General features: G+C 41.0%; 1 protein-coding gene across 2 annotated transcripts in view; it reads left to right on the forward strand.

The window, feature by feature from the left end:
* The window catches only part of LRCH2 (leucine rich repeats and calponin homology domain containing 2), a 110234-nt gene that overhangs the window by 53963 nt on the left and 32708 nt on the right, over positions 1–23563 (forward strand). Inside the window, exons 7-12 of one of the 2 annotated variants that reach the window (XM_059678606.1) lie at positions 4088–4175; positions 4469–4580; positions 4753–4850; positions 4939–4997; positions 6720–6821; positions 21545–21610. In XM_059678606.1, coding sequence (XP_059534589.1) covers positions 4088–4175; positions 4469–4580; positions 4753–4850; positions 4939–4997; positions 6720–6821; positions 21545–21610 — 525 coding nt within the window. The remainder of the gene's footprint in view (positions 1–4087; positions 4176–4468; positions 4581–4752; positions 4851–4938; positions 4998–6719; positions 6822–21544; positions 21611–23563) is intronic. The other variant, XM_059678607.1, reaches the window with a different exon arrangement.

Below are 23563 nucleotides of genomic sequence, written 5' to 3' on the forward strand. Positions count from 1 at the left end.
TCTACAAATATTGGTAGCATGCCTACTGGTTCAGGGTATGTTTTATTGAATGATATACACATTGGTCTCGGCCTTCATGTAGCTCACAGTCTTAATGGAAGAGTCAGTTAATAAACAAAGCAAGGGAACACAATACACATAATTTCAAATTTCCTTGCTATAAAGGGAAGGAACATGTTTTAGGAGTAAAGATAGGAAATGTCTCCTTGGTATGGTCTGGTTTAATTCAAGACCTGACAGGAGAAAAAGTAGTTGTGTAAAGAGCGAGGGGAAGAACATTTCAGTAATGACATGTGCAAAGGCCTTAAGTTAGGAAGAGGCTTGGTATGTTAAAAAAATAAATAGCCCTAGCCTGTTTGGTTCAGTGGTTGGAGCATCAACCCTTGGACTGAAGGATCCTTGGCCCCAATCCAGGGACACAAATCCAGGTGTCTCTCACATCAATGTTTCTCTCTCTCTGTCTCTCCCACTCCCTTCCACTCTGTCTAAAAATCAATGGGAAAAAAAATATCCTCAGGTGAGGATTAACAAAACAAAACAAAACAAAACAAAACAAGACAGAACAGTACAGAACAAAACAAACAAAAAACTAAATGGAGGCCAGCATGGTTGAAGCAGAGTGGCTAAAGGCTAGAATGGTATGTGTTGGTTTTGGTTAGTAAGGACTCAAGTCACATGGGGGCTTTTGAGGCTGTGGTAAGGAGTTTGAATTGTATTTAAAGTAGAGTGGGAACTCATTGGACAGCAGGGGAATAACGTGTACTGATTTATGTTAAAAAAACACACACCAAATAAACCTATCTTCGCTTATATAGGGAGAATAGATTGGAAGTAAACAAAAATAGAAGTAGAGGGACTAGTTAGGTTGTTGCAGTTCTTCCAAGAGATCAAGGGGTCTTCAATAAAGTGATTGCAGTAGAGATGAAAAGGAGTGGATAGAATTGAGATATATTTTGGAGATGGTCTCTAGCAGTGTCACCCAATAAAATGTGATGTGAGTGACATATGGAATTTCAAATTTCCTTGTAACCCATTTTAAAAAAAAGGTAAAAAAAAGCAGGTAAAATTAATTTTAGTATTACACATTATTTAACTCATATCAAAAATATTTCAACATCTAATTCAAATAGAAAAATTAGTGAGTTTATTTCACATTCTTTTTTTCCTATTAAATCTTTGAAATCTGGTGTGTATTTTATTTACATTTACAGCATGCCTCAGTTTGGACTAGCTACATTTGAAGTGCTCAATAGCTATATACTCCTGGTGGCTGCTGTATTGGACAGTGCAGGTCAACAGAGTTAACTTCTGAGTTGGCTCTTGGGTATGCTAGCCTCCCACTCACAGCTTGTATTAAGTACCTAGAAAAATTCTTGTATGTACATTTCACTTTCATACTCATGTCCTTGCCTATATTGTTCTTACTACTTATAAAACCCTTCCATGTCTTGACTAGTTTGTAAATTGTTCACTCTACAAAGGTAGGCATTATAGTAGTTAAGTATGTCCACTTTTAGAGTCAGACATAATGTACCCGTAAAGCCCTTCTCTGACTCTTCAAAACTATGTTCTTGTGTCATGTCTCTGGTCCTCCATATTCTTTTTCTTTTGCTCCTTAGTTTTCTTTTTCTTTTTTTAAATATTCTATTGATTTTTTACAGAGAGGAAGGGAGAGGGATACAGAGTCAGAAACATCGATGAGAGAGAAACATCAACCAGCTGCCTCCTGCACACCCCCCACTGGGGATGTGCCCGCAACCAAGGTACATGCCCTTGACCGGAATTGAACCCGGGACCCTTCAGTCCGCAGGCCGATGCTCCATCCACTGAGCCAAACCGATCAGGCGCTCCTTAGTTTTCTTATATGTAAATTAAAAATAATCATATGGATGATGTCAGGATTAAAGAAATAATGTCTATATAGCACTTAACACAATGCCTTACCCAAAATAATTCCTCAACAAATAGCTTATTATCATTATCATCTTTTAGAAATACACAGATGTATTTTAATAGTACATAGCATTATTGTGCAGTAGTCAGATGAATTTCAGCTCTAATCACTGTTTAACCTCTTAATTCCTCTGTGGACTGTGTAAGGTATTTAATCTCTCTGAGCTTGTTTATTTAAAATGTTAATAATACCCATTTCCTAAGCTTATTGTGAGAATTAAGTGTGTGCTTGGCAATTGGTAGTTACAAAATAGTTATGGAGGTTATAAAGTACAGCATAGTGAATATAGTCAGTAATATTGTAATATATATGTACGGTGCCAGGTGGGTACTGGAAATATTGGGGAGGCCATGTTGTAAAGTATATAATAATCTAACCACTATGCGGCATACCTGAAACTAGTACAAAATAATATTAAATGTAAATTATAATTGAAAAATAAAAATTTAAAAATAATGAAAATAATAGATTTTAAAAAATAATTTTGAAACCCACACTTGAAAGTACAGTGTAGGGCTCAATTTTTTTGTAAATCTGAAGTATTTAATAATAATAAAAATAATAATGCTAATAGTAATATAAAAAAATAAATGTGTGTGCCCTAGCTGGTTTGGCTTAGTGGATAGAGCGTCAACCTGTGGACTGAAGGGTCCCGGGTTCGATTCCAGTCAGGGGCACATGCTTGGGTTGCAGGCTCGATCCCCAGTAGGGGGCGTGCAGGAGGCAGCCAATCAGTTATTCTTTCTCATCATTGATGTTTCTATTTTTCTCTCTCTCCCTTCGTCTCTGAAATCAATAAAAAACAAAATAAATATGTGCTTGGCAACTAGTTCAGTAAATGATATTCAGTAAATGTTACAATTTTTCCCCATGGAAAATTAACTTTTATAAGCTTTATTATCCTCATTTGTAAAAAGATTTAGTGCATACATTACAGAATGTAATTAAAATGTAAGTATTAAAAGTAAAATATGAAGTACCTAACAGAGTGTAGATGCTCAACAAATATTAGCAATTATTGCATCTTTTTATCCTTCAAGATTAAGCCCAAATGCCCTTTTCTTGGGTAAGGCCTTTCCTAACCTTACAAGGAGAATTAATTTCTCTTTTCTCACAGCACTTTATATTTACCTTTGTCATAGTCTTCAAGACATGTAAATATACTTATTTCACCTCTGGTCTGAGAGCCCTTTGAGGTAAAACATTTTTTAATTCATCTCATCTCAAGCATTCAGCATTGCGCCTCATAGTGGGCAATTACTTCCCTAAGTTTATTAATATACTCCAGAAGAGTATAAAGATCAGTTTTTTGGGGAGGAAATATAGCATAGTGATTCAGATCAGGGACTTCAGTGTTAATCTAGGGATCAAATTTAGACTGCCATTTGCAAGTTGCATGTCATTGGGTAAATTGTTTAACCCTTCCTCGGATCAGTTTCCGTATCTGTAAAATGAGAAAACACCAACAATCTGCTAGAGTTTTTGCAAGGAATATATGAGGTATTGTCTTTAAAGCACTTAGCCCAATTCCTGGCACATGCTAAGGTGTCCATAGGGTGTTTGGTAAATTTTTAAATTAAAGTGAAAAAATACTTCGCTACCTGGGTGGCATACTGTGTATTCAGAAATTTGCAAAGACAGCTCTGACCTCACACCAGAAAAATTGTTTATTCAATGCTTTGCAAACTTTGTTTTGTATTTTCTCTTTTCTCGGTTATTAAATGGAAGTTATTCATAAAGCTAAAGCATATTTTTAGAGCTAATGAAGAAGAAACTATGAATTGAAGTTTTAAAATATTTCATCATTCTATGGTGAAATTTGTCAAACCAATGACAAAAACAGGAAGATAGTGTATCAAGATGATTTTGCTTTTCTGAATCTCTCAGGAGAAATAAAGCGTACTATTAACAATTGACACTTTATAACAGAGCGCATGAAGGAAAAATATTTCATGAGGGACATGAATGAAGTGTTTTGTTAGGAAGGTTCCTGACATTTTCCCCCTCATGTCCTTAAGGGTCTCAGACATCAAAAGTGTATATTCTGTATTATATAGGAAAATTTTAGGTCAAGACTATATTATCTATTTAAGAAGAAAACCCTAACTGTTCTTAGAATTTCTATTTCTATAGTATGGAAGATTTTTATCCAAATAAAAATCCTGGCCCTGACTCTGGAATTGGAAGTGATAATGGAGAGAAACGGTTATCTGCAACAGAAGTGAGTATTTTTTATTGCTGATCTATTTTATTTTAAAATTTTATTAGAGCTTTGAAATAGACACTTGCACATACTGACTTATTTTGCTTAAAAGTATAATCATTATTACATTATATGAAACCATACATGTACATTTTTAAACTCACAACAGTAAACTTTAACATACTAATTTTTGGTTTGAAAACTGGAAATGTAAAGCACATATTGAACACTTCATATGTTAATTTAAAGCAACTTAATTCTTTATCGTATTTTAAAATGCCTCATTGGTACTTGGGCTTTATTTTTTTCAGCCATCAGATGACGACACAATCAGCCTTCACTCTCAAGTCTCAGAATCAAATAGAGAGCAGACATCAAGAAACGATAGTCACTCCGTTGGAAGTAAACCTGATTCTCAGAAAGGTAATCCATATGATGTTCGCTCTATTTATTTTATGTACATAGCCCTTATAAAAAACTGACTTTGAAAAACAGTATCTTTGGCCAACTCTTTTATTGAGAAAACACACTTTTATTCTAAGCAGTGTCAGAATAAACTATTCATATTTTCTAATAAATATTATTTTATACTTAGACCAGGAGGTGTATGATTTTATTGACCACAACACAGAAGATGTAGCAGTTCCCGAACAAGGAGATGCACATATTGGATCCTTTGTCTCTTTCCTTAAGGTAAAGAAACAAATATTAATAACATGTTCTCCTTGATATCACAAAAATGGACCATACAATTTAAAATGATAATTTTCTTTTATATAAGGGAAAAGAAAAAGGTCCTGAAAAATCTCAGAAAAATGAAGAATTAGGAGATGAGAAAAGGTAAGCGCACACAAATTCTCAAATTGAAATGTTACTTATAAATATTTAAAATATATTTAGATATTCTTACTTGGAAGAATATAATTTTTGTTGATTTACCAATTATACTAATATTTAGGTAATTTGTGAATACTTTATTTGCTTGCATTCCTCAATTAAACTGAAAATTCTCGTAAACATTTAAATTGAGTGTCATTTATACATTGTTTTTCCCCTCAGAAGTGTAATAATGTCTCCTATGATTATTACTGAGGAGGACTGTACTTTCACGTACATTGCCCATTTAAGCTACTTCATAAGCCTTTTAAATAGATGATATTGGCATCATTTGATGAAGAAGGAAAGCGAGACCCAGGTTTTCAAATGTCTGCAACTCATGTGTCCTAACTCTTAGTCTCTTTCATTGAGAAAATATACTTTAAGGGTATTTTCATATTTTATTAAAATAAGTGTGCTTTGGATCTCTTCTATATCATTTATCTTACAAAATGATGGAATATGACCTATGACATTTTTCCTTTTAAGTTCCTTCATTGAAGCAGAAAGGAAGGAAGAGCATATTTTGAAAACCTACCACGTACCAGGATCTGTGCTATGTGCTTTCCCATGTATCTGATATAATGCTCACTAAATTCTGCATAGTAGATATTGTCCTAATTTTTACAGATGAGGAGGTGAAGCTTGGAGATGGAAATTTCTTGCCTAGAACCACCTAGCTAGTATCCAGTAGGACCTAGTGTGTAAACTGAGCTCTCGCTAATCCTTAAGCTTTTCTCTTTTCTCTACATTGTGCTTCCTCTAAATGACTCATTGGTAGCTTTTTAAGCGGTCATTAATCATGCCTGGTACATCATAGGGAGATACATAGCTTTATCTTATATTATTTATATTTAATTATTTTACTTTCTCACTTTATCTCACGAGGACAGTTGCCTAAACTTGAGAGTCACCACTGGAATGCAAGTTATGGTAAAGATAGAGTCTTAGTAGGATTTGATACTTTTTTGTTTTTAAAGTAAATACTTCTGTTTGGAGAATAGTTTATTTTACAGTTTATTGGTTCTATTTGAACGATTAAAATTATATATTTTTTGGCACTTTTGCCAAACTTATTTGAACCCATTTTGCATTTCCTTTACTTGAACATTTTGTGGAGAGATTTTTAAGATCAATATGAAAATTTCATGACATTTTATGTTACTGATAAAGACTGACCAGATAGAATTCTGTAGTTCTTATTATACTCACAACTGGGGAGTATGCATTACTAAAATTACTATGGCCATTACACATTTCAGAAATTACAAAAAAGTAATACTACAGTTCACTTTGTTAGCCATTAATTATACTAATATAACCACTATGCTACATTTTCTGTTTAGTGGAAAGGATAGATATGCTTTTATATTCTTTAAATATTCCTTATTTCTTATTTTAATGTTTTAAATACACGGATGTTAAGATTTTAGCTTTCACATGGCATTAAAAACTAAACATGGCTTCTAATTCTGGAAGCAGGCATAAAATAAAAAGAGACTTTATTGGGGTGGTGGAACACACAATACAATATACAGATGATGTATTATAGAATTGTATACCTGAAACCTATATAATTTTATTAAACAATGTCACTCCAATAAATTCAATAAGTAAAAAAAATGATACAATAAATGAAAAAAATCTTCTGTCTTTTTGGATAAACATGTATGTGTCACCCTTTAGACTTGGAAAAGAACTTGCAGAGGAAGAAGATGATGATTTGAAGGAAGTAACTGATTTGAAGAAAGTAGCCGCTCAGTTACTGCATCAAGAGCAAAAGAACAGGTATATTTTAGTAATGATATTTAAATTGGCAAATTTTACAGTCATTAAATCTGATTATTTAAAGATTATCAAATAAAGTATATGAAGTTTTCAGTAGATAATAGGGCCATTTTAAGAATTATTTGAAGGGATTAACTGCTAAAAGAAAATAGGAAATACTTAGGAGAGAAATGTAAAGTTACATATATAATTAAGACAATTACTCACATTGTCATTATATTTAATTATTGGTTAGGTATCTCTTTTTTATTCCTGTGTGCTAAATAATTATTTATTTGTTGATATTCGCTTTAGGTCACAGTAGTATTAGATATATTGTAAGCATTTTTTCCCATATATATGTCATAAGTATGTAGTATGCTTTTTATTATATTCCAAGTTACTTCCTTTTCCAAGTTAGGGAAGTTTTCAGTCCTTATTACTTCAAATAGGTTCTCAGTCTCTTGTTCTCTCTTCTCCTTCTGGTACCCTATCATATGGACGCTATTATATACACTCCATGTTGTCCCTGACGTCCCTTAGACTATCCTCTTTTTAAAAAAATTCTTTTTTTTTATTTGCTGCTCTGATTGGGTCTGTTCTCCTACCTTATCTTCCAAATCAAGGATTTGTTCCCCTGCTTTATCTAGGACTCTTTTTATTTCTCCAGTGTTTTCTTCATTTCTGATTGATGCTTTCTAATGGTTTCTATGGTGTGTTTTTTCTGTGTTTTTTTATGTTGTTGAAGTTCTCACTAAGTTCCCGGAGCCTCCCTAACCATTGTTTGAACTCAGTATCTGGTAGCTTGCTTGCCTCCACTTCATTTAGTCCTTTTTCTGGGGATTTCCCCTATTCTTTCATTTGGGGCATAGTTTTTGTGTTCCCATTTCACTGCCTCTCTGTATTTGTTTCTGTCTGATAGGTAGATCTGCTGGTCTCCAAGTCTTGGTATTGTAGCCTTATTTGGTACATGTGTGTGTCTCAGTAGCCCAGTCTTGCTGATCACCCAAGCAAAGCGCTCCAGGAATTTCCCTTGCATAGGTTATGTGAGCCCTCCTGTAGTAGTTGAATGTTGATTGCTATTGTCTCATCCATGTGTGGAGTCCATCTTAAGCTGGTTTTCTGTGAGGATTGGCTTTCACCACAGTGTATGAGCTGCCGTTCAGATGCTGACCCCACAAAGCAGAATTTGCCCCTGCAGGTTATGATACCTACTGAGGTCTTCCTTTGGATATGTCACTTGTGGAGCTGATTGGGTCAGGCTCTCACTCTCATGTCATCTGAATCTTGGCACCAGGTGTGTTGGTTCTGGGGCCTTTCGGAGGGACTCTGGTATAGGTCAATATCAGATACCATCTGGGACTGGCTGTGGGCTAGAAAGTGATCCACACTTTATGGCTGGCTGCCTTTGGGGGACCTAAGTGAGGTCACTCAACAAAAGTCCAAGGGTACTCCATTGCCAGGTTCCACTATTAGGTGCCCACATACCTTTGTGGTGGGATGGATTCTCAGAGAGTCACCAGGAGGAGGCTAGCAGAGTTTATCAGACCAAGATTTGGCCATGTGAAGGGAGGGCCCTGCATAGGAATGGTGGTGCAGGTCCGATATGTGAGGGAAAAATGGCCACTTCTCTAGAGCCATCAAACTGTCCAGGATTCTGCCTGGACTTCCTTGAGAACTGCAGCTTAGTACGGCAGCGCTGCCTGGAATTAGGAGGGTGTGTCTAGTGCAGTGTCGGCAAACCCCGGCTCGAGAGCCACATGCCGTTCTTTGGCCCCTTGAGTGTGGCTCTTCCACAAAATACCATGTGCGGCGTGCACATACAGTGCGATTGAAACTTCATGGCCCGTGCGCAGAAGTCGGTTTTTGGCCTGGGCGAGTCTATTTTGAAGAAGTGGTGTTAGAAGAAGTGGGGGGTGTCGGTCGGTTGGTTGGGCGACGGGAGATGTGTCGCAGGCGCGCTGCGGGATACGCAGTGCAGGGGAGGTACATTGTTTTGAGGTACATTCGCTGAGGTCGACCCCTTCCAACTCTCCCATCCACACTGGTCTATCTGAAACAAGTACACAAGACTTGGATGGGAGAGTTGGAAGGGGTCGACCTCAGCGAATGTACCTCAATCAGATTGAGGACGTTTTTAGCAAAGGCCAGCTTAGGAGTACCCTAATTAAGTTAATAACAATGTACCTACCTGTATAGTTTAAGTTTAAAAAATTTGGCTCTCAAAAGAAATTTCAATCGTTGTACTGTTGATATTTGGCTCTGTTGACTAATGAGTTTGCTGACCACTGGTCTAGTGGGTCCCCTGTCGGGTGCTATGCTGGTGAGGTTTGTGGGAACAGGGCAAATGGGCCCCGCCCCAGAACCACACAACTCAGTCTTTGACACAACCTGAGTCTGCCTGGACATCTGCATAAGGGGCCCAGGCAGCTGATTTCTCCAGAGTGTTAGGTCAGTAGCGCAGTGCGACAGGGAGTTTGGAGGATGGGCCAATTACGTTCCCCCAGGCTGATGTTGTATGGAGGGGAGTGTTGACCCAAGAAAGATAGTGTCTGAGGTGTGGGAGTGGGACTCAGCACAAGACACTGGCAGTTGTCCCTTCAGCCTTCTCTCTCTGGTGCCACACAACCCAGTCTCCTCACATGACTCTAGTCCACTCCAAGCTGCCCTCCTTCCTCTGGAGCCCAGGGTGAGTGGCTGTGAATGAGACCTTTTTTGTGCTGGACCTTGAAGAGGGCACTGGTTTTCTAGGAGATTCCTATCTGTTTGTGGTGGGAAAAGTTTAGGTGCTGCTGAGGGTCAGCTATTATTACCTTTTTCATATACTGAGAGTACTGCATTTATAGTTTTGAAATAATAAAGATTATTTATTTGAGGTATGGATGAAGATGTGGGCGGGAGAAATGGGTGAACTGCCTTTTTACTTTAAATAAATTGAATAAATATTTTTGAAAAGGAGCATTAGTGTCTACAGGGAAGACCTAATAGGAGTAGCCAACAAAGGATTACAAACCTTGCGATAATATCCTTGTTTTTGATGTGAATGTTGTTGCTCTGTCCAACCTAAAATAAAAAAAAGATATGAGATGTTTTGTGTTTTGAGAAAATTAAAAGAATAATTTTTATGCATTTAACATTGATATCTAATAAATGTAGATAATTTATTTCACTTATTGAAAACAATAAATGTTTATGAATCACATGACCATGTTTTGGGACATTTAAAATTTAAGTATACTGGCATTTGCTTAAATATGCTTTGTAAAATACTTACTCTTAAAACTTATCAAATGACAAATGTGTGGTTTTAGGTTCCACTATTTTTTAATAGTCACTAGCATCTTTTTTTGTACAGCTACTACATTTATAGAATTAAAAACTATACTAGAAAATATCACTCATCTTTATCCCTTCTATATCTAATGAATCCTATTACTAGTTCACATTTTTCTTCTACAATAACTTTCTGTCACCCTTTTCTATGAAGTTTATTTTCTCATCTTCTATGATTCATTTCTAATGAGCCTTTAAAAAAATAATGTCTTTATTGATGTTCAAAAGAGGAAGGGAGAGAGAGATAGAAACATAGATGAGAGAGAAAATCGATTGGCTGCCTCCTCTTCGACCCCACTGGTGATCAAGCCCACAACCCTGGCATGCGCCCTCACTGGGAATCGAACCGGTAACCTCCTGGCTCAGGGGTTGATGCTCAACCACTGAGTGACACCAGCTGGACTCTAATGAGCCTTTTTAAAAAATTAGCTACTTAGGAGGCTGTATATGTTTCCACCCATCTAATATAAATCAAGTATTATTTGCTCCCATGGTTTACTCCTGCTCTGTGTACCTTTAAAAATTAGTTGAGTTTCTATTTCCTCTACGTGGCAGGTGAAAGAATTATATTTATCATTATTGGCAGAGAATGTTGATTTTATGAGAACACACAACAATATCAATTTCTCTTATTGTGTTAAGAATAGCATTTACACATATAATTTTATATTTTAACATTGTAATATATAACATTTCTATCTTTTCAATTTTCTGTTATCATATTAGTTTTTCATGTTTTCCTGTGACTTGAATTAATTTTTGTAGCCTAGATACAACATAAATAATGTTTCATAGGTCTTGTTTTTGTGATAGTTTGGTAATTAGTTCAAAACAGCACCTAGCATCTGACCAGTGTGACTCAGTGGTTGAGCATTGACCTATGAACCTGGAGGTCACAGTTCTATTCCCAGTCTGGGCACATGTCTTGTTTGCGGACACGATCCCCAGTAGGAGGGGTTCAGGAGGCAGCCAATAGATGATTCTCTCTCACTGATGTTTCTATCTTTCTCTCCCTCTCCCATCCTCTCTGAAATCAATAAAAATAAAAAGAATGCTATCATCAATATTTTTTAAAAAATTTATAATCTATGGACAATTTAAATTATATCCCTAGCAAGTTCTGTTAATTGCTGAACTTAAACTGATCTCAGAATTTTTTATGCCAAATTTAGTATTTTTGCCATTAAATGATTTCTTCCCTTCTAAAATAAATTATTGCTCACCTGTCCTAAATGTAGATAATTATAAAGTTTTATTTATAGTGTTATAATACTTGAATTTGAGTGAGTTCAAAAAATCAAAATTAATCTTGTAAAAGGATGTATTCCCCAGAGGAGTTGATGCAATTTGTCGATTTTTCCCTTTCACATTGTGTTGTGTTTTAGATGCCAACCTTATTAATGAATCTAAAATGCTATTTAACATTGTAACCAGCAGTAGTAACATTTATTTTTAGGTTTTCACACATTCCTTAGAATATTTTTGTTTGTTTGTTGTTTGTTTTGATTTAAAGGAATTTATCTGGGGTAAGATTATCCTTGCATAGCACAAAATACCACCTAGGATTCCTTCTTAGACTGTATACTACTTCACTGTTATTTTTTTGTTATTTTTATTTTTTTGCTTTTAAAGATTTTTTATGGATTTTTAGAGAGAGAGGACGGGATAGGGAGAGAGAGAAACATCTATTGGCTACCTCTTGCACACCTCCTACTGGGGATCAAGCCCACAACCTGGGCATATGCCCTGCTTAGAATCGAACCAGCAACTCGGTACAACTCCCAACCAACTGAACCGCACGGGCCAGGCCACTACTGAACTGTTCTTTACCTAGCTATGGTGGAAGGTAAATACAGTGTTAGCTCTCAGCTAAAAGAAACCATGCATGTCCTCCAACTTAGAAGCAAGTAAAAAACTTCTTATTTTAGTTCAGTGATTATTTTCTTAAAGCAGCTTGCCACTTGTTTATTAGTTCATACTATTTTATCAATATCTTTGATTGTCTAAGAAAGTTTATACTAGTACTTGGTGGATTTAACTATCCTAGGAAAGTAACAAGAGGATATTGTGCAGAATTATTAATCAAAAAGGGTGGGAAAAGAGATCAGCAAATAAAGTATCAAGTAGATAACTCATAAATGTTCAAAGTCTGAAGCCCAGTTATTTAGAAGATTTACCCCTCTTTGTCTAAATGCATAGATTATGCTACTTTGTGTTGACAGTTTATTGAATTTTCAAAAGCTAATCTTTATCTTTCTTGTCAAAATATTGGATTATTTCTACTTGTATTTAAGTGAATTGAAATTCCCCTAAATCAGTGATCTTGTCTATATTAAAATAGCAATTCTGCAAGTCATAGTTTTACCTTCACTATAATTTTGGAAATAAAAAATTAACTATTGTCTTTAAATTGTCTTAATATTATTCTGTAAATTATTTATCCAATTCTTCACATATTCACCAACTTTACTTTTGTATGTTAGTATTAGAGGCATGGCTATTGCTCTTTTTCTTATACTGATTTTTTTATTATATGGATTTATAAGCAGATGTTTAGCTGGCTTCTTAAAATTTGTTTGTTTATCATCCTTAAAGGGTTACAATGTATGTGGGCTTTTGCAATGAATGTCTTGAGTTGACTGGTTCCCATTTCATGTTCATTCCTGCTAACTTATTCTGTTCTATAGTAGTTTCTGTTATATCTTTCTTTTTAATAATTATTTTATTTGCTTTTAGGTGTATCCCTGAGAATTTTTACCTATTGTGAAAAGATGTGCTTCTGAATATTATGTAATGTGGATAAATAAAAAAGTGATTATGAAAAATTATATTGAAGTATAATTAACAATCATGGAAAGTAAAATCAGATTTTGAGAAGTTTATTATTTTGGCTTAGAATTATAGAAATCATGTATATTACCTGTTTAATATGATTTTTTTTTCTGATCATATGAACATTCCAGTTTGAGGAGCAACATGTTAACCTCTAGTTCGTTATAACTAAGCAGGTAGTTCTCTCAACCCTTGCAATCTATCCATTCATTCTTTCTGCTCGCTTTACTAATGACTTCCCTCTCTTCTCCCAAAATATCTTTCTTCTCCCATCTTTTGGTTTGGTTGATGTACATGAAATATGAATACAGACAGAGGCCTTTAGGTTATAGAGCATCATTCAGTGAAAACTCAGAGGACCAGAACAGTAGGACATGCATCAAGGCATCTGGAGTTTGTGGAAGCCTTAAGTATTAAAGGACCAGGTTGATGCAACTGAATTGTATAGTCTTGTACTTAAAATACAGTATCGGTAGCTGGATTAGGGAAATGTATTAATGTATTAATCTAGAATAAATAAAACAGACGTTTATTTTTACTTTGAGTGTCACAGAGTAAAAGATTAAATATCAATGTACACAGCAAATTTTACAAAGGAGAATTCTTAAGTACATAAAATATGTTTTGTAGATAAGTGGATTCCAACTCTATTTTCCCTTTCTGCTCCAATATAACTCATACGCATCAGTTATCAAAATGCTAGTGAGTGTGGTGTTGGGGAGAAATCAGAATGTACTGTAGTGAAGGGCATTGTAGTTTGACCCACTCCCTGAAATGATTCTTACATTCTGACATTCCTACCCCACATAGTACATACACACTGCTACATCTCCTTTTTATTTATTTATTTTTTTATTATTTTTTTTAAAAAATATATTTTATTGATTTTTTACAGAGAGGAAGGGAGAGAGATAGAGAGTTAGAAACATCGATGAGAGAGAAACATCGACTAGCTGCCTCCTGCACATCTCCCACTGGGGATATGCCCGCAACCCAGGTACATGCCTTCGACCGGAATCGAACCTGGGACCTTTCAGTCCGCAGGCCGACGCTCTATCCACTGAGCCAAACCGGTTTTGGCTACATCTCCTTTTTAAAAGTCACTATTTAAAGATATATTTTTTTCCTAATAATCTTAGATATTTTATTACCTCAATTCTTCTGCATTTGGGGATTCAGCATAATTTCATTGTATGCCCATACAAAGAAGAATAAAGGTATCATTAAATGTCAAAATTGTTTGGTACCAAGCTACACGGCTTTGCCTATGATGCATGTCCTTTGCACCTCACTAAGGAAGCTCTACTAGATCCAAGGCTAGTGAGGAATCTGGGGTAATGGAAATTGGTTTCTTTATGTTAACCGTCTTTCTGTAATTACCAATTTATATTTATTTCATTACTAGAGGCCTGGTGCACAAAAATTTGTGCACTGGGGGGTGGGGTGGGGATCCTTCAACCCAGCTTGTCCCCTCTCACAGTCTGGGACCCCTCAGGGGGTGACCACCGCTGGCTTACGCCTGCTTCCTGGGGGATTGGGCCTAAGCTGGCAGTCAGACATCCATCTGGCGGATGTCCACTTGCCAGCGGGGAGTAGACCTAAGCTGCAATCAGACATCCTTAGCGCTGCTGAGGCTCCCACCACCACCGCTGTACTGGCAGCCATCAGCCTGGCTTGTGGCTGAGCAGAGCTCCCCCTGTGGGAGCACACTGACCACCAGAGGGCAGCTCCTGAATTGAGCGTCTGCCCCCTGGTGGTCAGTGTGTGTCATAGTGACCAGTCATTCCCAGTTGTTCTGCTGTTAGGGTCAGTTTGCATATTACCCTTTTACTATATAGGATAGAGGCCTGGTGCAAGGGTGGGGGCCAGCTGGTTTGCCTTGAAGGGTGTCCCGGATCAGGGTGGGGGTCCCGCTTGGATGCCTGGACAGCCTGGGTGAGGGGCTGATGGCTGTTTGCAGCTGGTCACACCACCTTCAGGGTGGGGGTCCCCACTGGGGTGCCTGGCCAGCCTGGATGAGGGGCTGATGGCTCTTTTCAGGCTGGCCTGTGGCTGAAGCTCCCAGCCTCTCCTTTCTTTCTTTTTTTTTATTCTGGGATTTATTTACCTTCTATAATTGAAACATTGTTGCCATCACTGGTGCTCCCAGCTCTGAGGCTGCAGCTGGCTGAAAGCACGTATCTGGGGTTTGTTTAGCTTCTATAATTGAAACTTTGTTGCTTTTGGAGCTGTTGCTTATGGAGCTCAGAGCTGGGGACATGGCAGGTGGGGAACCTTGGCTTCCTCCATCACTGGAGGAAGCAAACCTCCTGTTCACTTCAGCTGTGTGGCTGCCAGCCGCCATCTTTGTTGACAGTTAATTTGCATATCTCGCTGATTAGCCAATGGGAAGCATAGCAGAGGACAGTTAATTACCCTTTTTGTCTTTTATTAGATAGGATGTATTTTAGTAGTCGATATGTAGGTTTGATTTGAAATTCTTTTCTATCTACAGTGTTTTTATTGTTGACTAGTGGCCCATTGCATGAAATTCATGCCTGGGGGTCGGGTGTCCCTCAGCCCAGCCTGCACTCTTTCTAATCTCGGGAGATATCTGACTGCCAGTTTAGGCAGGGATCCACAGGGATTGGGCCTAAACTGGCAGTCGGACATCCCTCTCGCAATCTGGGACTGCTGGCTCCTAACCGCTCACCTGCCTGCCTGCCTGATTGCCTGTAACCCCTCTGCCTGCCTGCCTGATGGCCCCTAACCTCTCTGCCTGCTGGCCTGATAGCCCCTAACTGCCTCTGCCTACCTGATCACCCCCAATGGCCCTCTGCTGCTGGCCTGATCTTGCCCACAACTGCCCTCCCCTGCTGGCTAATTTGGTTCTGATTGGTTGGTTTCTATGCCAGTCAGCATCAAAAGCTCCACTCCTAGGCAGCCATTGGCTCCTCACAGTTCACCCAGATTTGGTTCTGATTGGTCGGTTTCTATGCCAGTCAGCATCTCCAGGCCTGTCTCTGGGCCTGATCAGAGAGGTGGGGCTCATCAGCAGCCCCCGTGGAGGACTGGAGAGAAAGGGAAAGAGAGGCACAACTGCTGGCGAAGCCTGGAGAAGGAGAGAGAGGCAATGGCTGATCAACAGCTGCCATGGAGGCTGCGGATCAGACCCTGCCTCTCTCTCCCAGCCTCTCTCCAGGCCTGATCTGCAGCCCCCTCGGCAGTCAGTACTGGGTCACTGTGCCCGCACCAGTGGCAGTTTGTGCTGGCTAGCCACGGCAACCCAGCACTGACTGCAGGACTGACTTCTGGTGTTCGGTCGAGCCTTCAGTTAGTCATTACGGACCCTGGGTTTTTATATATTAGGATGTTTGAAGATTTTATCTATCCGATATAATAAAACCCTAATATGCAAATCAACTGGAAGGTGGAATGACCAGTCGCTATGATGTGTACTGACCACCAGGCGGTAGATAACACAGGAGATGCCGCCTGGTGGTCACTGTGTTCCCATAGTGGGAGCGCTGCTCAGGTAAAAGCCATGATGACGGCTGGCGAGTGCAGCGGTGGTGGCGGGAGCCTCTCTTGCTTCCTCTGCAGTGCTAAGGAGCCGTGATCCCAGCTTCTGGCTGAGCAGCGCTCCCTGTGGACATCCTCCAAGGAGTCCCGGACTGAGAGAGTGTACAGGTCAGGCTGAGGGACCTCCCCCCACCCCCCATCCAGTGCACAAATGTCATGCATCAGGCCTCTAATCCTATCTAATAAAAGAGAAACATGGTAATTAGCCGTACATCTGCAACCCTTCCCATTGCCTAATCAGGGCGATATGCAAATTAACTGCCAGCCAAGATGGCGGCCGGCAGCCAGGCAGCTTGAAGCGAACATGAGGTTTGCTTGCTTCAGTGACGGAGGAAACCAACATTCCCCGCCTGCCTTGCCGACCTCTGAGCTTCAGTTTGAAACATGGTTACAAATATAGAAGCTAAACAAAACCCCAGAAACCTGCTTTCAGCCAGCCGGGATCTCAGAGCTGGAGTTGATACAGCGTTTCAATTATAGAACCCAAACAAACCAGATACCTGCTTTCAGCAACAGAGGGCTCAGAGCTGGAGCCAGAGCTAAAGTTGGCCCAGAATAAAAAAAAAAAATGAAAAAGATGAAAAGGAGCAGTTGGAAGCTTCAGTCACCCGCCAGCCTGAAAACAGCCCTCAGCCCCTCACCCCCCAGACTGGCCAGGCACCCCAGTGGGGACCCCCACCCTGATCCAGGACACCCTTCAGGGCAAACCAGACGGCCCCCACCCATGCACCAGGCCTCTATCCTATATAGTAAAAGGGTAATATGCCTCCCAGCACCAGGATCAGTGGAGCCGAGAGGCCTCCTGGCACTGGGATGAGCGTGACAGGGGTCAGCGTCTAAACCCCCTGATTGCCCTGCGGCTCTGCGTGTGACAGGGGGTGGGGCCACAATCTCCCTATCCGCCCTGCTCTGTTCGTGAAAGGGGAAGGCGCACCAACCCCCAGATCAGCCCTGCTCTGTGCCTGATAGGGGGGAGCTCCTCAACCCCCTGATCGCCCTGCGGCTCTGTGTGTGACAGGCTGTGGTGCCCCAACCCCCTGATCGGCCCTGCTCTGTGTGTGACAGGGTGCGGCGCCCCAACCTCCTCCCCCACCCCCCCACGGGCCCTGCTCTGTGTGTGACGGGGTAGAGCCACAACCTCCCCATCGGCCCTGCCCTGAGTGTGAGAGTGGCGGAGCCCCAACCCCCTGATCGGCCCTGCTCTGTGGGTGATAGAGGGCGGCGCCCCAACCCCACCCCCACCCCGCGGGACCCAGCTCTGTGTGTGATGGGGTAGAGCCGTAACTTCTCCATCAGCCCTGCCCTGAGTGTGACAGTGGTGGCGCCCCAACCCCCTGTCAGCCCTGCTCTGTGGGTGATAGAGGGCGGTGCACCAACCCCCTGATCTGCCCTGCTCTGTGTGTGACAGGGGGTGGTGCCCCAACTCCCCTATTGGCCCTACTCTGTGAGTGACAGGGGGGAGCTCCTCAACCCCCTGATGGGCCCTGCTCTGTACGTGACAGGGGGGAGCTCCCCAACCCCCTGATTGACCCTGTTCTGTGTGTGACAGGGTATGGAGCCCCAAACCCCCTGATCGGCCCTACACTGTGTGCGACAGTGGGGAGCTCCCCATCCCCCTGAATGTGCGTGACAGGGTACGGAACCCCAACCCCCCAATTGGCCCTGCTCTGTGCATGACGGGGTGGCGCCGCAACCTGCCCATCGACCCTGCCTTGAGTGTGACAAGGGGCAATGCCCCAACCCCCCTATCGGCCCTACCCTGAGCATGACTGAGGGTGGCATCGCAACCTCCCAATCCGCCCTGCTCTGTGCATGACAGGGGGCGGCGCCCCAACTCCCCAATCGGCCCTGCTCTGAGCCCGACCAGGGGCTGCACCTAGGGATTGGGCCTGCCCTCTGCCACCCGGGAGAGGCCTAAGCCAGCAGGTCATTATATCCCGAGGAGTCCCAGATTGCGAGAGGGCACAGGCCAGGCTGAGGGACCCTGTGTCCCCCTGAGTGCACAAATTTTTGTGCACCGGGCCTCTAGTCTACACTAATAAAAGAGAAAAATGGTAATTGGCGTACGACGATACCCTTTTCATTGGCTAATCAGGGCTATATGCAAATTAACTGCCAACTAAGATTGGCAATTAACTGCCAACTAAGATTGGCAGTTAACTGCCAACTAAGATTGGCAGTTAACTGCCAACTAAGATTGGCAGTTAACTGCCAACAAGATGGCGGTTAATTTGCATATGTAGGCACAATGCAGGGAGGCGAAAGGGAAAGCAGGAAGAATCCCCCTGCCACTGACTGTGATCGGAAACCCAGAGGGGAGCTAAGAGCTGGGGGGCAGGGCAAAGGCGGCCCTGGGGCCGCCTTTGCCCTGCCCCCCAGCCATGATCGGAGAATCAGGCGCTTTTACCGCCCTGGCCAGTGATAGCAGGAAGTAGGGGTGGAGTCAGCGATGGGAGCTGGACACGGTCGAAGCTGGCAGTCCCGGGAGCTAGGGGTCCCTTGCCTGGGCCTAAAGCAGACCCCACGATCGCGGGGCCGCTGCAGCTGCGGGTACCCGCTGCCCGGGCCGGATGCCTAGGCCAGAGACATTAGGCCTAGGCAGAGCCTGCAACCGCGGGGAGCTGGGGGTCCCCTGCCCAGGCCTGACACCTCTGCAGGAGGCCTCAGGCCTGGTCAAGGGGCCGATCCGGTGATTGGTGATCGGAGGGTGATGAGGGTCAACTCCTCTGGCCGAGGCATCAGGCCTGGGCGGGGGGCAGAGCCGGGGATTGGGGGGATATGATGGTCCCCTTGCCCAGGCCTGAAGCCTGGGTCAGAGGCGTCAGGCTTGGGCGGGGGATGGAGCAAGCCATCAGAGGGAGATGGGGGTCTCCTGTCCAGGCATGATTCCTGGGCCATAGGCCTCAGGTCTGGGCGGGGGCCAGAGCCAGTGATCGGGGGGAGATGGGGGTCCCCTGTCCAAGCCTGACACCTCTGGCCGAGGCATCAGGCCTGGGCAAGGGGCCGATCCTGTGATTGGAGGGTGATGGGGGTCAACGCCTGAGGGCTCCCAGTATGTGAGAGGGGGCAGGCTGAGCTGAGGGACACTCCCCCCCCCACACACACCCAGTGCACGAATTTCGTGCACCGGGCCCCTAGTATATATATAAAAGCTTAAGCAACCGATCCACCATTCAACTGTTTGACTGGTAGCTGTGATGCACACTGACCACCAAGGGGCAGATGCTCAAAGCACAGGCATGGAGACATGGAACAGACTGGTGGGAGGGTGGGAAGAGATTAACCAAAGATCTTACATGCATACTAGATGGGGCATGGATTTGTGCACCAGTGGGGTCCCTTGGTCTGGCCTACGCCCTCTCACAATCCGGGACCCCTTGTGGCATGTCAGACTTCTGGTTTTGGCCCAATTCCCACAGGCCAGGCTGAGGGACCCTATCAGTGCACAGATAGTTTATTCCTTATAAAACTAAACTTTAAAATAGAAAATTTAGGTACATTTATATGTATAACAAATAAATATTAGGAACTCTTAAATAGGTTATTTATACTAAAGAAAGATAATAAATCTTTACTTTTGACTTTGAAATTAATACTTAGAATTGTATAAAATTATGGACAAACAGTTCTCTCCTACAATAGTTTATTATTCTTTATTTTTCTTCATTTTTGGTTTTCTTTGAATACTGTTTCATTTGGTTATTAAAAAATGTGATTAAGTTGTGGGTTTTTTCCCCCCAGATAATTTAACTTTAGTACTGGTTTTGTATTTAGAATTAAGGGTTTTTTTGGCTTTTGGCAAAAGGATGATGGATTACATCAATATAACCCTATAATTTACTGTTCTGGGAAAACTAATTCAGTCTTAATGTTACCTAAACCATCTGCATCTCTTTATCGTCTGTCTTAGCCAAAAGTTAGATAGGCACAGGGCACTAGTGGCATGCCTAGAAGATATCCAAGCCTTGAAAATCTCTATATATAAAAGCCTAAGTGACTGAACGACCAAACAACCGAACGACTGGTTGCTATGATGTGTGCTGACCACCAGGGGGCAGACAGTCGACCAGATGACCAGTTGCTATGATGCGCACTGACCATCAGGGGGCAGACACTCAACACAGGAACTGCCCCATGGTGGTCAGTGCGCTCCCACAGCCAACCTCCCCACACCCCCCCGCCATCAGCCCTGATAACTGGCTAGGCCAAGGGACCCCACCTGAGCACGAATTTGTGCACTGGGCCTGTAGTGCAGCGGTTCTCAACCTGTGAGTCGTGACCCCTTTAGGGGTCGAATGACCCTTTCACAGGGGTCGCCTAAGACCATTGAAAAAAACATATATAATTACATATTGTTTTTGTGATTAATCACTATGCTTTAATTATGTTCAATTTGTAACAATGAAAATACATCCTGCATATCAGATATTTACATTGCGATTCATAACAGTAGCAAAATTACAGTTATGAAGTAGCAATGAAAATGATTTTATGGTTGGGGGTCACCACAACATGAGGAACTGTATTAAAGGGTCGCGGCATTAGGAAGGTTGAGAACCACTGCGCTCTAGTGAGTTTATAAAAGAAGATGGATGGAAGAGTTGGTGAGCTTCATTCCTTCATAATAGCCAGTGCACTTATGGGCATCTGATCTAAATAATACTTAAATATTGTTTTCTAGCAAAAAAATTTCATGGAACAGATGCAACTTATTATGGAGCTCTTTTATATTATGTATATACTATTCTTTTTAATATGCTTTGGAATTAACGTGTTAACTTTTTTTAAAAAATACATTTTTATTGATTTTGGAGATGCGGGGAGAGAGAGAGACAGAAACATCAATGATGAGAGAGAATCATTGATCGGCCACCTCCTGCGCGTCCCACACTGAGGATCAAGCCCGCATCCCGGACATGTGTCCTGACCAAGAATCAAACTGTGACCTCCTGGTTCATAGGTTTATGCTCGACCACCGAGCCAGGCCAGCCGGCCTGATGTGTTAATTTTAATTCTAGGATTCTTAATCATTCAACTTCTGTTACAAGAAACAAGACAAAAGAAAATGTGGAATGCGAAAAGAGGTATAAAATTATTTTAGTTCTCATTTTAATATTTTATGAGACTTGATACTCTGACAGTGATTTCCCATTTGTGGATTTTAATTAAATAATTATTGTTATTGAATTAATATAACTAGATAGTTGAAAGAGGGAAAGTGTTGTAGCATGAGTTAAATTTACTTCTGGTATAAGCAAATTGAAAAAATGCTGATTTGATCTCCTTTTGTGCTCATATATGCATTTTGTCTTGATGATAGAATCATTCATTTATTATTTCAGCAAACATTTAGTATATTACTATTACTGCCAGGAATAATGTGTTTCTTCATCATTGATTATGTTTATTCTGTATGTTATTTACTTTTTTTCCTTTGCAATTGGGTTTTACTAAGTTCTTCTATATGAATACATGTTCTAAGTCCACATATATTAATTTCAGAGAAATAGACACCTTCAAAGTTTCTATTCATTCTTTTTGGTGGTTAGAAAATTTGCATTAGATTCAACTCCAGGGTCATTCCTATGGGAGTGGAAAGGACCAAGGCTGTGGGTGGGATATAGATGTATACATTGAGAGAATTAACATTTGTTGAATGCTTGTTACATGCATAACTCTTCTGAGTGCTTTAAATGTATTCTCACTCAATCCTAATCAATAACTCTATGACTTTGTTATTATTGTCCTTCCGATTTTATAAGAAGACTGAGACTCAGAAATTATCATAACTTGTTCAAGGTCACACAGCTAATAAATGGTACAGTGAGGTTTCAAACCCAGTTTTCTGGCTCGAGAATCCCTAGTGTGGTTTTAACCACACTCTTGTTAACATGGTAATAAGAATACTTTGCTTCCTTCAGATCTACTCATCCCACTGATGTCTTTTTCTATCTACCTCACAGTCCAAATTTTACTTATTTTTCCCCAAACCTACCTTTTCTCCTATATATTGTGCCTGAGTGAATGTACCATTATATAATCACTCAAGTCAGCAACTTTGGAATCATCAGACATTCATCTCTCTCTCTCTCTTTTTAAATATATTTTACAGAGAGGAAGGGAGAGGGATAGAGAGAGTCAGAAACATCGATGACAGAGAAACATCAATCAGCTGCCTCCTGCGCACTCCCCACTGGGTATGTGCCCACAACCGAGGTACATGCCCTTGACGGAATCGAACCTGGGACGCTTGAGTCCACAGGCCAATGCTCAATCCACTGAGCCAAACCGGTTAGGGCATTCATTCATCTGTCTTATGCACCCCTCCCTGTCCAGTCAGTCACAGAAAATTATAGATTCTTAACATTACCAGCATCTATTTCAACCTCTCCATTGCAATTGTGTTAGTTCAGGCCCTACTTTTTCCCACCTGAATTATTGCAACAGCCTCCAGCATACCTCCTATCTTCAGTTTTGCCTACCTTTAAATCTATATTCTGCACTGATATAAGAGTGATGGTTCTTAGACACAAATCTGACTATATGACTCCCATTTATTAGTTTCTAATAGTTCTTTCTAACTTTTAGGATAAAGCTTAAAGTGTTTGGCTTAACCCATAAGACTGAAGCGAGTTTCTGCCTACCTTCAGAGCTTCATCTTATGAACTCTTCCACTGGCACCTCTGCAGTTAAGAACAATAGTACTATTTTATTTTTAAAATATATATTTTTTGATTTCAGAGAGGAAGGGAGAGGAAGAGAGAGATAGAAACATCAACTGATTATTGATCAGCTGCCTCCTGCACTCCCCTTACTGGGGATTGAGCCTGCAACCCTGGCATGTTCCCTGACCTGGAATCTAACCGTGACCTACTGGTTCTTAGGTTGATGCTCAACCATGGAGCCATGCCGCCAGGCAATATTCTTTTCTTTATTCTGGCACAGTTTCACATCTGTTTTGTATGCTGGTCTCTCTGTTGGGATTACCCTTTCTTCTTCCCTTTTTCACTTACTAGTAGGCTTTCAGAATTCAGTTC

The sequence above is a fragment of the Myotis daubentonii genome, chromosome X, assembly GCF_963259705.1.
Source record: "Myotis daubentonii chromosome X, mMyoDau2.1, whole genome shotgun sequence".
NCBI lineage: Eukaryota > Metazoa > Chordata > Mammalia > Chiroptera > Vespertilionidae > Myotis > Myotis daubentonii.